The sequence below is a fragment of the Ovis aries genome, chromosome 3 (genome assembly GCF_016772045.2).
Source record: "Ovis aries strain OAR_USU_Benz2616 breed Rambouillet chromosome 3, ARS-UI_Ramb_v3.0, whole genome shotgun sequence".
Taxonomy (NCBI): Eukaryota; Metazoa; Chordata; class Mammalia; order Artiodactyla; family Bovidae; genus Ovis; species Ovis aries.
The window spans coordinates 103,891,399-103,908,434 of record NC_056056.1 but is presented as its reverse complement, the minus strand read 5'-3'; the positions used below and the strand labels follow the sequence as shown (position 1 = coordinate 103,908,434).

General features: G+C 50.5%; 1 protein-coding gene across 13 annotated transcripts in view; it reads right to left on the bottom strand.

The window, feature by feature from the left end:
- Positions 1-2,116: 2,116 nt before the first annotated feature.
- Positions 2,117-17,036, bottom strand: part of KANSL3 (KAT8 regulatory NSL complex subunit 3) — a 44,802-nt gene continuing 29,882 nt past the window's right edge. For 3 of the 13 annotated variants that reach the window (XM_042246479.1, XM_042246478.1, XM_042246484.1), the window contains 7 exons: positions 16,509-16,700; positions 15,970-16,054; positions 15,454-15,584; positions 14,363-14,472; positions 13,776-13,998; positions 13,318-13,451; positions 6,081-13,069 (listed from right to left, as the gene is read on the bottom strand). In XM_042246479.1, the coding sequence (XP_042102413.1) occupies positions 13,001-13,069; positions 13,318-13,451; positions 13,776-13,998; positions 14,363-14,472; positions 15,454-15,584; positions 15,970-16,054; positions 16,509-16,700 (944 nt within the window). In that variant the 3' untranslated portion in view covers positions 6,081-13,000. Of the gene's footprint in view, positions 2,995-6,080; positions 13,087-13,317; positions 13,452-13,775; positions 13,999-14,362; positions 14,473-14,975; positions 15,043-15,453; positions 15,585-15,969; positions 16,055-16,508; positions 16,701-17,036 lie in introns of those variants that run through there. The other 10 variants (XM_012173839.4, XM_004006159.5, XM_042246480.1 and 7 more) reach the window with 8 other exon arrangements.

Sequence of the window (17,036 nt, the reverse complement as noted above, 5' to 3'; positions counted from 1 at the left end):
TGTGAACAATCACATGCGTAGCTGCAAGAGTCTGGATAAACCTGCCAAGCAAGCGAGAATGCTAACAGAGGGGGTTTGATTTGAAATACTCCTCTCATGTCCAGGAGACTTATTAGCTAGAGCCCCAGTGGCAGCCCACTCCAGTACTCTTGCCTGGAAAATCCCATGGACAGAAAAGCCTGGTAGGCTGCAGTCCATGGGGTCGCTGAGGGTCGGACATAACTGAGCGACTTCACTTTCACTTTTCACTTTCATGCATTGGAGAAGGAAATGGCAACCCACTCCAGTGTTCTTGCCTGGAGAATCCCAGGGACGGGGGAGCCTGGTGGGCTGCCGTCTATGGGGTCGCACAGAGTTGGACACGACTGAAGTGACTTAGCAGCAGCAGTAATGTTGCTATTCTCCAGAGAAAGGTGGTCGGGGACAGCCCCCTGTTAATGTCAGGAGAGTTGGTGAAAGGCGCAAAATAGTAAGACAGACAGATTCTGGTTTTGGGGTAGATGCTCAAGCTGGTCCAGGGAGTCCCTCGAATTCTGATCTGCCTTTGCCCGTCAGATCTTCTCCGCATGACCTTTGTCATGGGTGGGATCTCCCGTGGTGGCTCCTGGCACCCTCCCCCTCAGAATTCCCCACCTGCCTCTGAGTGGCTCCCAGAGGGCTCTGACCCACACAGGAGCCATGCCCAGGTTCATTCTGGAGAAGTGGTTATCCCATCAGCCCCAGACGCTGGTGGGCCTGCAGAAGAGCAGCTCTTCCCGCCAGTGACCTGGGCCAATTTCCCACCCCACTTTGGAGAAGGGATAGAATCCACTCTTGACTACCAGGGCAGAGATATGGGCCAAGCCCATCTGCTTCCCCCTGCACACACACACACACACACACACACACACGCACACACTCCTGAGACTAAGCAAGGAGAGAAACAAAACTCTGTTAGGAAAAACAAAAGGGAGACACCACAGATACAAATCATAACTGCCTCTCGAAGCTGCTACTCAACGCCACCCATGTGGCAGGTGCCAGCCCTGGTTCCTGACATGGGTCTGTCAGAATCCAGACCTCTGTCACCATTCAGAGCTCTATCCAGGGGTTTAGCCAAACTCACTCACCATCTCAGAGAGGAGAGGAAGCCTTGCTTTCACCTTCTTCGGAGGCTTATGTCTCCAAACCCTCATTTCCCGTCCCAGAGTCAACCTCCGCTCCCAGACCCAGTGGTTAAGACTTTTGCAACTGGTAGTGGCGGGGACTTTGGGCAAGGATAAGGGAATAAAAGCCAGAGACAGACTCTGAGGACGCCCTGGCCATGCTGAGCCCCCTGCCCAGCCAGGGGCTCCGTGAGGGGTCTGCCACGGTCTCACGTCATGGCCTCCCAGCCCAACCCCAGTGTGACGGCGCAACGGGGGCAGGGCCTCCAGGAGGCGGTCAGGCCACGAGGGGAGAGCCCGTGTGGATGGGGTCAGTGCCCTGATGAAGGAGGCCGAGAAAGCTCCCTTGCCCCATTCTGCCAAGAGAGGTTACAGCTCAGGGACAGCCTAGGAAGGGCCCTCACCAGACGCTGAATTTGTAGGCATCTTGGTCTTAGAACTGCTAACCTCCAGAACTGTGAGAAATAAATTTCTCACTTACAAGCCTCCTAATTTGTGGCATTTTATTATAGCAGGCCAAACAGAATAAGACAAAACCTAGGAGTAAACTGGTGCGGGCACAAATGCTATTACTCATGTGTGATGTGCTTGTGAGGGTGTGAGGCACGGACGCCTGTACACACGTGTAATGTTCATGTGTGTGAGTTGAGTGCAGGTGTGAGTTCATGTATGTAAGCAGCTATGACATCAAATAAAAGATTACCCATTTCTCCATCTCCCTTCTTACCACATTCCCGTATGTCCCAAATTAGAACTTGGGATATGTGGTTCCTTCGACAGGAAATTTCTAATTTCAGAACTGAGCTGCAGAAAGAAAAAGGAAACATTTCCCACTGTTCCATTGTTCTAAATTAAACATATAAAGTGAGGTGAAGTTAAAAACAAACAAGCAGAATTATGCATTGCTGGTGAGGGCGTAATTTATCACAAGCTGCTTAGACAACAGTAAGTCACAAAAATTACTCACACCATTTGACTGTCTTATTTCTGGGAATTTATTGTAGAAAATAACTGGAGATGTTTAGCAATAGAAGAAAGGGTACAAAAAAGATAATCACGGGACTTCCCAGGTGGTCCAGGGATTAAGAATCTGCCTGTCAACACAGAAGACACGGATTCGACCTCTGGTCTAGAAGATCCCACATTCCACGGGGCAAATAAGCCCATGAGCCCCAGCTGCTGAAGTGCACGTGCCCTGGAGCCGGCACTCCACAGCAAGAAGCCACCGCAGTGAGAAGCCGTGCACTGCAGCACAGCCTCCCGAGCGTGCCACGACTACAGAAGGCCCACGCGCGGCGACGGCGGCCCAGGGCAGCCGAAAATAATGAAAGACAATTCTTAAAGCATAAAAAAACACCAAAACCAGAAACGGAATCAGATGTGACATGTGAATGTCTGTCAGAGAAAAGTAAACTTCAGGGCAAGGAAAATAACCAGGTACAGAGAGACATTCAATTCAGTTCAGTCGCTCAGTCTTGTCTATCTCTGCAACCCCATGGACCGTGACACGCCAGGCCTCCCTGTCCATCACCAACGCCTGCAATTTACTAACTCGTGTCCATTGAGTCGGTGATGCCATCCAACCATCTTATCCTGTCGTCCCCTTCTCCTGCCTTCAGTCTTTCCCAGCATCAGGGTCTTTCCAAATGAGTCAGTTCTTCACATCAGGTGGCCAAAGTATTGAGTTTCAGCTTCAGCATCAATCCTTCTGATGAATATTCAGGACTGATTTCCTTCAGGATGGACTGGCTGGATCTCCTTGCAGTCCGAGGGACATTACATAATGATAAAAAGGTCAATCCACCAAAGAGACACAGAAATCCTAAGTGGTATGCGCCAGATAACAGAACTGCAAAATATTTGAAGCAAAAACTTAAAGGAGACAGAGACAATTCCACAATTATTGTTGGAAATTTCAACAGCACTCTCTCAACCAACAGAACGTGACGAAAATCAGCAAGGGTATAAGCTATAAGAACTCAATACCATCAAGCAACAGAATTTTATCACCATTTACCCTCCACCCAACAGTATAATCTTTCAAGCACCTACAGAAAATATACCAAGAGGACAGAACCACCAGATCCTAGACCATATAAACCTCAACAAATTTTAAACAACATGAAATATCACCATATACCTAGAATGGCTCAAACAAAAAACAGACAGTATAAGGATGCAGGGAAAATGGATCTCTCCTACATTACTGTCCTGGGTGTTCACTGGAGCGACTGATGTTGAAGCTGAAACTCCAATACTCTGGGCATCTGATGTGGAGAGCTGACTCATTTGAAAAGACCCTGATGCTGGGAAAGATTGAGGGCAGGAGAAGAAGGGGACAACAGAGGATGAGATGGTTGGATGGCATCACTGACTCAATGGTCTTGGGTTTGGGTGGACTCCGGGAGTTGGTGATGGACAGAGAGGCCTGGCGTGCTGCGGTTCATGGGGTTGCAAAGAGTCGGACACGACTGAGCGACTGACTACATTACCGGTGGGACCATAAAATGGAAGAGCTACTTAGGAAAATGTTTGACAGTTTCTTCAAAAGGTAAAAATTTACCATACGACCTGACAATCACACTGCTGGGCATTTATGCCAGAGACATGAAAACGGAAGTTTATACAAACACCCCCTTAGAAATGCTCACAGCAGCCCTATCTGCAATAGTCCCAAACTGGAAACAGTCAAGATGCCACTCAACAGGGGAGCAGTTAACAAAAACCACGGTGCATTCAGCCCACACAACATTCATTTCTGCTGCTGTGGTACAGCTGCTCAGTCATGTCTGATTCTTTGCGACCTCACGGACTGTAGCCCGCCAGGCTTCTGTGTCCATGGGATTTCCCAGGCAAGAATACTGGAGTGGGTTGCCATTTCCTGCTCCAGGGGATCTTCCTGACCCACGGATAGAACCTACATCTCCTGCATTGGCAGGCGGGTTCTTTATTACTGAGCCACCTGGATATTAAAAGTAATATGTAGTCATAGCAAAAACTTGGAGCAACCCATTTGATGCTCCCACCAGTTATGTAGAAGAGATACATTTTCCCTGCATCCTTATTCTGTTTTTTGTTTTAGCCTTTCTCCTAGGTGTATTGTGATGCTTCAATATGTTGTTTAACATTTGTTGGGGTTTGTATATAGATATCTCTTTCCCTAATCCTTTTATCCTCTGCAGATTATCTGCCAACAGGTAGATATGTATATTTCCATTCTTTTCTGTTTTCTTTCACACACACACATACACAATTTATTTCACACTTTTAAAAAAGGTGTTTTTTTTTAAACCACAGCTTTAAATTTCTATGTAGTCAAATGTGTCAGTCTTTACTGACTCAGACTGAACTATGTTATGGGAACTTTAAGTACTGGAGGAAACTGGATGAAATGAACATGGGATGTCCCTATGCTCTCAATGTAAGTTAAACACACACACACACACACACACACACACACACCCGAAATAGCTCACACACACACACACACACACCCGAAATAGCTCAGGTAGTTTTGTTTTTTAATCCCTTAGGAAGGCAAAAACATGGGCCATATGACTTCATCCTCCGGATGTTACCAAACTGGGGTGAGAAAGGATATGAGAAGAACCAGCCTGCACGTGGGATTGAGCCAACCAGACTCACTGTGCTCAGAATATGGATGAAAGACAGACTGGCCACTCACAAAGGGATGGAAAACCCCGTGACGAGAGTCAAAACTGGCTCCTGGCCATGCCAGCTCAGTGGGCATCCTCAGGCGAGCAGCGGAGACTGGCAGGCTGCCTGTCAGTGAAGGCACCTTGTGAGAGTATCGCCTTTTAGAACTAATTTGGGTAGTGAAGAGTTTCCTGCTTCTTGCAGCCATCAACCCTAACTAAAACATAGGCTTTGGAAAGGGAGATGAAAAGGCAACAGAATTTCTTCTGCATCCTCATCTGCTATGGCCCTGTCCTTATTCTGCTCAAGTTTAAGACAGCTATCATTTAAACAACCTAATCTTCACTTCCCCTTCATCTGACACACCCAAGTCGGTGAGACTGGGGCTGAAGTGAGATGAGGTCTCTAGTAAGGAAGGGAACGAGAAGAGCTCGCATGTGAAGGCCTTTTCAGCGGTATACCAGAACCACAGTTTCCACCACGGGGGCTCCAAGGTTGAAGGCAGGCACCTGGGATTTAAGGGACTCCCTGGCGGCTCAGACAGCAAAGCATCTGCCTGCAGTGCAGGTGACCCAGGTGGGATCCCTGGGTTGGGAAGATCCCCTGGAGGAGGAAATGGCAACCCACTCCAGTATTCTTGTCTGGAGAGTCCCATGGACAGAGAAGTTGCAAAGTCCATGGGGCTGCAAAGAGTCGGACACGACTGAGCAACTAACACTTTCACTTTCCTTTCAGGAAGGTCCTCTTAGATACAAGTTCACAGATAACGCGGAGGTTGGAATTCTTTCATTCATCACTAAGTCGTTAATTACTGGAGGGCAGCAGAGGGATACGATATGAGAAGAGGTTTCCATCTCAGGATCAAGGGTGAGGGACCCCACCTACTGACTCAGGCCCAACCAAGAGCCCACCAGGGCAGCAGCAGTCACTCTAGGCCTGGTGGGCCTAGGGTCTAAACTGAAAGGAGTCACATGGAGGCCAAGCCACCATCCCCTCACCTCCTGCGCTAACTTCCACTTGCGGTCTCCCACTGCAGAATCCCAGCACAGGGCCGAGAACAGATACTGGTAGCAGCCTGTCCGGTTCAGTCCTGCTGTGTGGCTTCTCTGTGCCTCAGTCTCCTCATCTGTAAAAGGGGAGTTACAGCGCCCACCTCGTGGGTACTGCGGGCATCAGGAGGATGGGCAGCGGAATTACCCTAATACTGTAGCTTTTGTTTTCTGTGCCATTCCACTGGGTGGTCACCAGAATAAAAGGAAGAAGTTGACTGAAGACATGTTGAAGCAATCCAAAATCTGTTTTTATTTTTAATTGTTTTGCCTAATGGAAAAACAGAACTGTCACAGCAGCTCAGCTCGATACCCCATCCAGCCCAGGACTGTCCCAGCGCTGGAGCTGAGGACAGGTCTTCCTCCATCAGCGACCTCCTCTTCAAAGACTGTTTTCACAGGGCATCAACATGTACCTGTCACCCAAGAACTCAGCTAAAGCCCTCTGGATCCTCCTACACTTTTGGCCAGTAGTGTCACCTTCCGAGGTCAGGGACTCTAGGTCTGTTACGTGATTGGCAGAGGAAAGCTCCTTCTCCACTTCGAGAAATGTGGCTAGAGAAGTATGGAATTGGGGAGCATGATTCTAGGGACTTCAACTACTTCCCCCTTTAGCCCGTCCCTCCACAGTGCAGCAGAACCAAGGTTCTGACTATTCCCCTTCTCCAGCTTTGGCATCCTTCCCGGTGTATAAGCCAAGCCTCAGGAAATCATTCGTGGGAAGCTTACTAGGACTGAGACAAACGCGGGATGTTTTTTCAGCTTCTCCTTTGGCCCCAGCCCATGGGGGGTCAGCATCTTTCAGAGCAGCCCCCTAGTGCTGACTATAATGTACGCCTAAGTTGTGAATGGGCTGTTCAGGAACCTGCGCTGAGTGACTGCTAAAAGCTTCACACAGGCCTCACGGCCTCACTGTCCTCAGTTCCTCTTGGTATGTTATGATCTTACCTGTAAAGTCACCACACCCCTGACCCCAGATGTCTTCACATTTCATATCTTCCTCCAACTTACTGAATGCTGCCTGAATTTTAGAAAGCAGTTACCTGCCCATTCATGCAAGGATGCAGGCTAATTCTGTGTGAATCACTTCGGAGATAAGCTCGGCAGGAGGTCGGGGAGGGTACAGTGTATAACCTGCCCACTCCATGCCTGGGGTGTGCACTGCCCCGGGCCCTGCCTGGATCCCCAGTCTGCCTTGTCTGAGATTCCTCTATACCACAGGCTCCCTCCAGGCTGCCACTCAGACTGGACTGAGGCTCCTGGACTGAACATAGGTGGCTTGCTTTGGATACGCACTGCCCAGGTCAGGACCCTCATCACAGGTGCAGCCACGGTATGCTGTGGGTCCTCCCTGCCTACAGGTAACTGAAGAGTCATATGTGGGATGCCTTACACCTGGGTTGGAAACTTTCTAGAGTACAACAGGGAAAGAAGCCTGCTCTGGAGGATAGATTCTCAACCAAATCTAAAAATACTTTTGCACACAAGTGTCATGAGGAGGTAATGAAGGGCTCAGGGCTCCATCCTCAGTAATCGCTTCTCCAGGGACCTCCACCTCCAGGACTCAGGCTGGTACTGAGCGCCCTGCACAGGAGAGTCAATGCCGCTCATCCTCCCACGTCTGAGCAAGACGACGAGAATCACACAGAGCTGAAACGGGAACACCGAGGAACGGGATCTGTCGTCCTGCTGTCCAAGTTTCACGGGACGAACGGCCAAGATGTTCACTTAGCAGCTGTCCCTGCTCCACCACTGAGCACAGAAATTTCAGGGGCTGGGGCTTCTTTCCTCTAGCCCGGCAAATTCTCATCTCCGGTCGCATCCACAGTTCCTTAGGTGCCAGATGCAAAGCCTCAAGCCCACAACGTCTTCATCACTGACGGGCCCTCCAGGCCACTCTGTCTGCTGTCCCCTTCGTCCTCTTCAGCCTTTCGGAATACAAGAACTGCCCGAACACGATGGAAAAAAGAAAAGCTGGCTCTCTCCTCCCGGCAGCTGCTGTCCCCAGGTCTGGAAGCAGCCAAAGGGACTCAGAGAGGACAGTCGGCTCTCTGTGCCCTCTCACGGGTTGGGGGTGGAGTCCCCAGGCCTCCGCAGGCACCAGGTACCCAGTGGGACTCCCACAGTGAGTGCCGCCTGGAAAGACCTCTCCCACGACTGTTCGGTGGACAATGACGGACAGAGCAAGCCCCCTGGCACTGAGCCGCCAGCTGGGGGCCGGGATCATCCTTGCCCTCAGCACAGGGATCTTGACCTCAACTCCTACAGCCCCAGACCACAGAGATGCCTCCTCCTAACTTGGCGCGGGGAGGCACTGACTTCCAAGAGGTGCTCCTTTATCACGATGCAGTAAGCAGTCTGACACCGCTTCCTGGGTCAAGTGACAGCTACTGACGGGGAAGCAGTGCCTCAGATTCGTGCCCAGCCATGTCTGCTGAGGACCTGGAGATTCTGGGAATCAGATCTGTAGTGACTGGGGTACAGGGTCCTGTTGCTGGTGCTGTATCACCTTGCCTCATGATTACACAAGACCCGGAGGCCCAGCCCTGAAGACAGCTGACAGAGAGGCAAGAATGACTGTGTTAAAGAGGTCTCTGGACAAGTGGACAGCTCAGCAGGACCGCACCGCCGCCCAGGCCTCACCATGCAGCAGCCGTCACCAGCCTGGCAGAGGAAGACGTGGCACAGTGTCCTCAGGGGGCTGGAGGCAGACGCTGTGGCGGGAGAGGCAGTGAACAAGGTCAACAGCTTGCCAGGTTAGCACAACCGACCCTCTTCCTAAGCCAGTTACCCCGCCCTGAGAACTTATTCCAAAGCAATAATGCTCGGTGGGGGAAGGCAGAGGTACAAGGATGGGTGTTCCGGCAGCCACAGACTGCAGCCAGAGAGCCGCCGCCACCACTTCTCAGGGCCGTGGCCTCCGCGTTCTGGGGCCCCTTTCCCTCCTCTGTGAGCCAGACACCAGGGCACCCGCTCCCCAGGGCTGCTGCGAGGCTACACACGCCGACCTGCACAAAGCGCCTGTGTGTCAACCATAACCACTGGCTCCTATCATTATGTAAAAAAAAAGGGAAAGAATGCAGGAAAAAGGAAACAGGTGACTTGTTAAGGGTGATAGAGTTGAAGATAAGTTTTCCATGACTGCTCTGGCAGTATCATTGCTCTAGGTCATGTTCATTTTTTAAGTGCTGTGGAGGATGCCGTGAACTGTTGAGCCCTGCAGCTTGGGAAGAAGGAAGTAGAGGGAGCTGGCCTTTTTCCACAAAGGTTCTCCCTATTTCTCTAGTTCTGCCGTTGGAAAACTCCTAAGAGGTCTCTGAGGATGCGGTAAAGGCGGGGGCGGGGGGTGGGGGGCGGGGGGCGGGGAGGACACAGGTGAGGAGGAATCAAAACCTGAAAGGTTCCGTGGCCCACACGCTGGCCCGGCCCCAGGGCGGGCTGGAATGCACACAGATGAGCTCTGTCCAGACCAGGAGTGCTGGGAGCACGGACCCCGCTGGGGGGACAGCGGGAGGCTGCCTGCCAGCCTGACGAGGGCACTGTGATCACAGTCAAGGAGTCCATTCCCAGGACCCACACTGTCTCCCCTTTCTCCTGCAGCTTCCCAGCTGTAGGGCCGCATCATGGCCCAGTTTCATAAGGAAACACACAGGAAGTGTTCATCTCCACCGGGAACAGCAGAGATAAATAAGGGCGCAGACCTTAGAGAAGTCTATCCGTGTTCACAAGCTTTTCTTTTTTAAATTCGTTCTCTCCATAAATATTGTAGTCTATAACCTCCAAATTTAAAAGATTATTTTTCAAACTTAAAACTATTATCACACCTTAAAAAGATTAGCAATTTCTTAATAAACAATGATCCAGTCAGTGTTCAAATCTCCAACTGCCATATAAGCATCAGAAATGGGCAGCTGTTTCTCAGCTTTTAGAAATCCATCTTCCCAGAGCCAGAAGAGCTTTCTGAGACAGCCCCCACTAAGCCCACCACCACAACAGTCACTGACTTCTGCCAACCTCCTTGCTAGACCAGATGAGAAAATGCAGAGAGGCCAGGCAATCTGCCCAGGGTCACACAGCTAACTGAAGAGAGAAGGCCTGAGCTTTCCCTGAGGTCATTCTGTCTGGCAGTCTCAACACTGGAATAACTGGTAAACACTTTGGAATCAGCAAGCCTTAACCTAGAAACACCTCCTTTGTCTAAAAGAAAACAATCACCACTAGAACCCTCCTAGTAACTGACACACCCATTTTACTCAGCTAAAAAGTGAGCTTTCAAGTAAATACCATCAAGTAGAAGTCCTTCAATTTAGCCATGGAAAAGGATTCTTGCTGACCTCTGCTCTCTTCTCAACTCTAACTGGATCCCCCCACCTGCCCCCAGCCAGAGCAAGCTGGAGAGGACCATCTAAAAGAAAAGGAACATAACTGGTGATGTCTTCTAGTTGGACATCAACGTGTCATCAACAAAGGCTAAGACTGCCTGAAAACAGGCCCAAATGGCCTACAGGTCATTTCCATCCAACCATCAACAACTGGTAATTTTTGTGCTATATAAATGTTTTAGAATATGAGAAAGAAAATGTTTCCCATATTCTAAAACTGGACAAGCAAAGGACATACATCAAAAAGCAAGAGCAGAGAGGAAGAAAACCGTAGGCCAATCTTACTAATAGACATAGGCATCAAAACCCTGAGGAAAAGAAAAGTAAATCAAGACTAGACTTGCGTTACCTCTGAAGTTCTCGTTTCTTATATGTGTACAATAAAATTTAGGAATGTGCAAAAAATAAAAACAGAACAGGACATACTGAACAAATACCGAATCTGGAATTCAGACAGTTTGATATTAGGAAATGTTTGAAAGTAATTAATCATTTTAACTGACTTAAAAGAAATAGTTGTGCTCATTCAGTTCATTTGATTCCAAAATGGCAATGAACAAATCTTAAAACTCATTATTCATAAAAAGAAAAGAGTAAAGATGATCTTAGGGAACTAGAAACATAATTGATACTTAAGAACATGCATTATCAAACAATAATCCAGGAGTACAGAAACAGGTCAAGGGTACTAACAGGTCCCGTGTGGGCAGTAAGTAATAGAGAATGTGAGAGCAGCTCCCTCCAAATGAATGGAAGGTGAACGGATCAGTAAGTCAGATCCTTACCTCACTCAGAGTGAAAAATAAATTCCAAATGGCTGAAGGTAAGCAAATGAACACAAGCAATGTAAGAGAACAAAACAGAGTCGCAGCAAGGGATGATGGGCCAGTTCTGGAGGCGCATGGTGGTGACGGCTGTACAGCAACATGGCTATGGCATGGAACCGTCAGTTTAAAAAGGGTAAAATGGTAAACTGTCTGTAAGCAAATTTTACCACAGTTTTAGGCATTAAAATTTTAAAAACATAAAAAGATTATATCCTTACAATGGGAAGAGCTTTCTTAAGACACAAAACTTTAGAGTCATAAAGGGAAGAATTTGAAGATTTAACTACATAAACAATTTTTAATGTCTGTTTGATAAAAGACCCAGAAACAAAAATTAAAAGACAAGCAACTTAATACTTCAACAGAAAAAAAATATATATATATATAAAAGTAACTGACCGGAATAAAGCATATACAATTTGTATAATATATTTGCATATTTGTAAAAAGGATAAATATCTGCATATATAAAGTTTCTATGAATTGAGTAGATACAGAATATGGCAAGTAATTCATTAAAGACACAACCTCATAAGTAATCAGGAAAATGCACATTAAAAATTTTTTTTCATCTATCAAATTAGTAAAATTAAAAATACTGATTTTCATAATCAACAAGGTGGAGGAAAAGAGGTATTCTCATCTCTGTGGCTTGAACTGTAAATGAACAAACCCTTCTGAAGGACAATTAGTCAGCAGCTAGCCAGATGTTCTGGGAAGTCCCATGCAGAGAGGAGTCTGGCAGGCTACAGTCCATGGGGCCATGAGAAGGTCGGACACGATTTACCGACTACACAACAACAGCCACATGTTAGATGTGCAGGCCCCAGCTTACCGTCTCCAGCCTGTAGGAATCTCCCAGAGGTACACAGAAATTGTGAGCAAGGGGTAGTCACCATACCAATGTTTGCGCTACTGAGAAACAAAACATAGTTCTCTAACAGGAACTGGTGAGATGCACTTTAGTCCATCAGCCCAGGGAAGCAAGAGACAGCCACTGACAGGAAATAGACAAGTCCCCATGGAAAGGACAGGGAAAGAGTCCATGTGTTTCACAAACCAAGGTTAGCTACAAAATAGCCATATTCTGTGGTCCAATTTCTGTCAAAAGAGTAAAATAATGAATTTTGTAGAAAGAATAATCTAGAAAAATGCATATCAAGCTACCAACAGGGGCTATCATCCCTGGGAGTGGTATCATGGGAAATTTTCACTTTATAAATTATTTTATTTCTATAACTTTTGGATTATTTAAAGTAACTGCAATCACTTTCGTAATTAAAAAGAATATAGAATAAAATAAATCACCTGCACCTCTCTGCATGAAGCCAGGGTAACCACCTCTGAGTAGTACTTTCCCCTGGGGAGGCTCAGGTGGGAGGGCACCGGTACCCAGTCCCAGGGTGGGGCTGGCCTGGCAGCAGTCAGGGGACCGGCTAGGCCTCAGCTGTGGAAGCTGCACCCCAGGGCCCGCACAGGAGGCCTTGGCTGAAAACCGGACGCTCGAGGAGCGCGCGTGCCCTGCTGGAGTCAGGACTTTCTGTTGTTAACCTCTGATCTTTGGGTGGCCCTCAGATCGCAATTTGAAGTTAGAAACATTTTACTTGAAAAGGTCATAATGGAAATCAGGTCAGCTAAGAGAAACTAATGGTGTTTTCCTGTGTAAGAGCTATAAAAACCTAACTGTGCCCTGAAAAGACAACAACGAACACAAAGATCTGGGATGGCCCAAGGCTGACAGTCAAAGAAAGAACATTACCACTTTGCTCCTACGTAACCTCTGAACGGTGAAGCCAAGAGCAGAGCAGAAAAAGGCGGAGAGGGGAAGAAGACGAGCACTGACCCGGCGCCGAACACAGCTCATGTTTAATCCTCACCCAATCCAGGGGAGCTACAGAGAGGAAGCCGCCAAGAGGCCCACGACTCCCTCAGCCTCAGAGCTACAAGCTCCGACCAGCAAGGACCCACTGTACAGCACAGGGGACTGTGCTCAACAGTTTCATAACAACCTAAAAGGGAAAAGGATCTGAAAAAGGGTACAACTGAGTGCGCTGTACGCCTGAAACGAACACACTGTACATCAACTATACTTCTAAAACACAAAACCCAAAACCCAACCGCAGTAACAAAGCCACAAACTCCGAGAGTGGAGGTGCAGCGGGCCTGCCAACCAGCCCAGCTCCCCCAGCCAGCCAGCCAGCTGGGCCCCGCCACCCAAAGCTGGGCCCGTGTCCTCGGTCTCCCCAGACAGACTCACCTGTGAGTTGGAGGGCAGCACCTGGGAGGCGGGCTCCTCTGACGGGGCTGCTCCTGTGCCCACGGGGCTCAGCGTGGTGATCCGGCTGGGCTGGCCACGCAGGGTCAAAGTGATGGTGGTGGGGACCTTCAAGCCTGAGAGAGACAGAGAGTGGTAGGCTGTTTTGTCCCAGCCTCCACGTCCCTTTCCTGGAGCGTGCCCCTGACCTCCCATGTGACACTCCCCCACCCGGCCTCCCGCCGCGGTCCCCTCCCCAGCTGGGTCACCTAGGCCCTGTCAGTCAGTCCAAAAGCAGCAGGAACAGCCTGTGTACTCTCCCGTTCCCTGGGATTGGAACCACAGAGCTGAATCCCGAGAGGGCAAGGCCAGGACCCCGTGGGGCTGGGTTCAGCACCATACTTTGCCCATGCAAGGTGGGATGGTCTTGGGGGAAGATCCCCACAGTTCTCATGACTTACCTGATGCTTGGTTAGAGATCTGAGCCAGGCCAGGGAGGCTGCTTGCTAACTTAGCGAGACCCCCATTGGCCAGCAGCTGGTGGATGGCTGTGGGCTTCCCACCGGGAGTGGCGCCCAAGGAGGAGAGGGCGGTGGCCACAGGGACAGCGCGGACAATGCTGCCAGTGCCCGTGGTGACGGCGCCCAGGCTCTGTGCGGGGGTGGGCAGCTTCACACTGGCGGCCTGCAGGCACAAGCCCCGCCAGTCAGAAGCTGCAACAGTCCAGCGTGGCGGGCCCACGTGCGTGATACCTCCCCGGGCACTGAGCGCCTACCCCACGCAAGGTACTCTGCCAGGCATTTCCACATATTCTCTTATTTAATCCCCACATCAGCTCTGTGAGGGAGGTACTATCATTATCCTCATTTTACAAACAAGAAAGCAAAGATACAAAGAGATTTAGAAACCTGTCACTAGCCTCTGGTAGTGCCCCGCTGTGGAGTCAGAGGCTACCTGTCCCTGGCCCAGTGTCCCTGCCAGAACCAGCTAAGCTGAGGAGGCCTCCTCCCTTCCCGCCCTGTCCCGCCCAGGGGAGGCAGATGTGCACCTGCGGGGCTGGCCCAGGGGCGGGGCTGGCCGGGAGGCCAGGGGCCTTGCTGCTGATGTCCTGCAGGCTGAAGCTGAGGCCCTGGAGAAGGCTGCTGGCTGACGCGGTCCCTAAGGGAGGACACGGGGCGTCAGCGCGGGCTGGGGCACCTGCTCACGAGCAGCTGCGCCCGCCATCCTCAGGGACCAGCTGAGGCACCGGCACTCTTTCCCCTGGACAGTTCCGGTGCCACAGAGATGCCAGACGCCCACTGTTCCTGACACACTGTCTCGGATTCACTCTGCACATGCCAGCCAGCTCCAAACCACCTGGCCTGCAATTTGAATGGGTTCAGTAACACCAAGGAAAACATGGACCCACTTGCAAGCCAGAAGAATCCCCAATACCTGACTTAGACTTCACGCTGCACACAGTCCAGTGGCCCGAGAGCAAAGAGGAAGGTCCTCTGGAAGAACGGGGCACCCTGCTGGGCTCAAGCAACTAGCCTTTCAATGCAGGGTGAGGGGACCACGTCTCAGAAACATGTCTCATTCTGCTGATGCCCTATACAGTACCATTTCCAGCTTTATTCATCCAGACATGCTGAAAAACACCAGCACAGCTGGAAACCTACCTGCTATTTCTCCTCATAGTAGCAGTCCTCAACCTTTTTGGCGCCAGGGACTTTTCGTGGAAGACAACTGGAGCGGGGGCAGTGGGGATGGTTCAGGCAGTAATGTAAGCAATGGGAAGTGGCAGATGAAACTTGGGTCGCTAGCCAATAGCTCACCTCCTGCTGCGGGGCCCAGTTCCTACCAGGTCACTGACCAGGACTGCCAAGGCCTGTGGGTTAGGGACCCCTTCCTTACAGTACAACAGACATCACCTGCAAACTAGGACATTTACTCCCTGCAGATGTTAAGGCCCCAAACTCCCCCACCTCAAAGTTAATTCCCGCTCCATGCCAAGTCTCTACAATACGCCTGAGACCCAGAGGCGCACCCCGAGACCTGGCTCCACAGTGCTTTCCCAGGGCCACCCTCCAGCAGCAGACAGAGAGACTTGGCTGGGAGGTGAGGGTGGGGTGTTGGGGGTGCTGAGTTAGCAGGTACCTGGGAGGGAGCCGCCAGAAGACGGGGCCACCAGGCGGCTCTGGAGTGTGTGCAAGGCACTGGGCGAGGCGCTGCTGGAGACCACTGAGGACGCCTGGCTGGCTGAGACACCCCCTTCAGAAGCACTTGACCTGGAGACAAAGACAGGAGCTCCGTCACCTAAAGGTCCCTGGCAGTACCAGGAAGGTCCAGCAGGGGCCCAGCAAGGCTTTCAGCAATGGACGCAAGGCTAGAACTTCGGTGTCTTGTCTCACCTTCTCAATCCAGCCTCCAGTCCTTCAAAGTCAGGCCTAAAGGAAAGACTTCAGGTCTTGAAGCAAGAGCTACAGGACACTTTGTAAACTTTAAGTAAAAGTCAACTCTGAGTTGACCCAAAGGAAAAACACCCGACTCAGAAAGAAGTCACGTTCACAGGACAGACAGACTCCAGAATCCACTATCTTCCAAAGCACTCACTGGACCCTGAGAAGAGGTGAAGGGAAAGAAGGGGACAGACAGACCAGCAGACAGACTCACTTGGCTGTGGCGAGAAGCCCGGTGAGTTCTGTGGCCCCTGTGGACGCCTGTCCCAATGTCATGGTGAGGGGCTTCCCTCCTGTGGCTGCAAAACAGAAAACCCCAAGGCCGCCGGTCAGTCCAGACTGGTGCTGACCTTTCAGGGTCCCAGAGTCCAGGCTGAATGCAAAATATTATAGAAAAGACTGAAAGTCGAAAAAGGAAGGGTAACTCTACATTAGGGTGGGGAAGAGTTGGAGGTTATCTTTTCCTTCTGTTTTCTAAACTTCCTGGAATATTTTATCATCTTTAATTGAAAGCAAAAGGAAACAAAGAGTACGATGCTGTGAATGACCCCCAGCTCCCTCTGATCCCTGTCCTGCCTCCCTGATCCTAGCTCACTGCCCACTCTCCCCCACATGCAACCCGTGCTGTCTTTCTCTGGGCGCCTGCTGCGCCGAGGGAGAGGAGGAGCTACCCAGCAAGTAGCCACCAAGAGGGCAACACTGTGTCTCCGGGACGGTCCCGTCGGTTATTTAAGCAGGCGAAGAGACACGCACCTTCAGGAGCGGCCCCTGAGGAAGGGGTGCAAGGCCCTCCAGCTGCATCCCCTTGGGAGATGAGGGACACCTTGATCTTCGGCCGCTTGCAGGTCTTACTGCCAGCAAGAGGACTGGAGGGATGGTGCCGCTTCAGCTGGACCCTGAGCTCCTCTTTCTCAGCTTCCTCGGTTTGTTCTGATGAAATAGGAACTAAGACATGGAGCTGTGGTGAAGTTCTCCACGATCCAGAGAAGCCCGACAGACACTGATGAGCGGGACCAGCATCGGCATGGCCGCGTGGGAAGAACCGGCCCAGCGTGTCCACAAAGCAGGCCACTCCTTCAGGCCCACCTATGCTCATATCCACAATGGCCCTCTCCGGGGACAGTCCCCTCCCCTCCCCTGTCCTGGGCTTGGAAGGAAGGCGCTCTGAGTCGGTGGAAACAGAAAGGAAGGAGATGCCATCCCGACTCTGCTGAACAAATGGGACTCACCGCAGTGGACCTCAACAGGGCTTCCCGGACTCAGAATGTGGCAAGCCTCCCG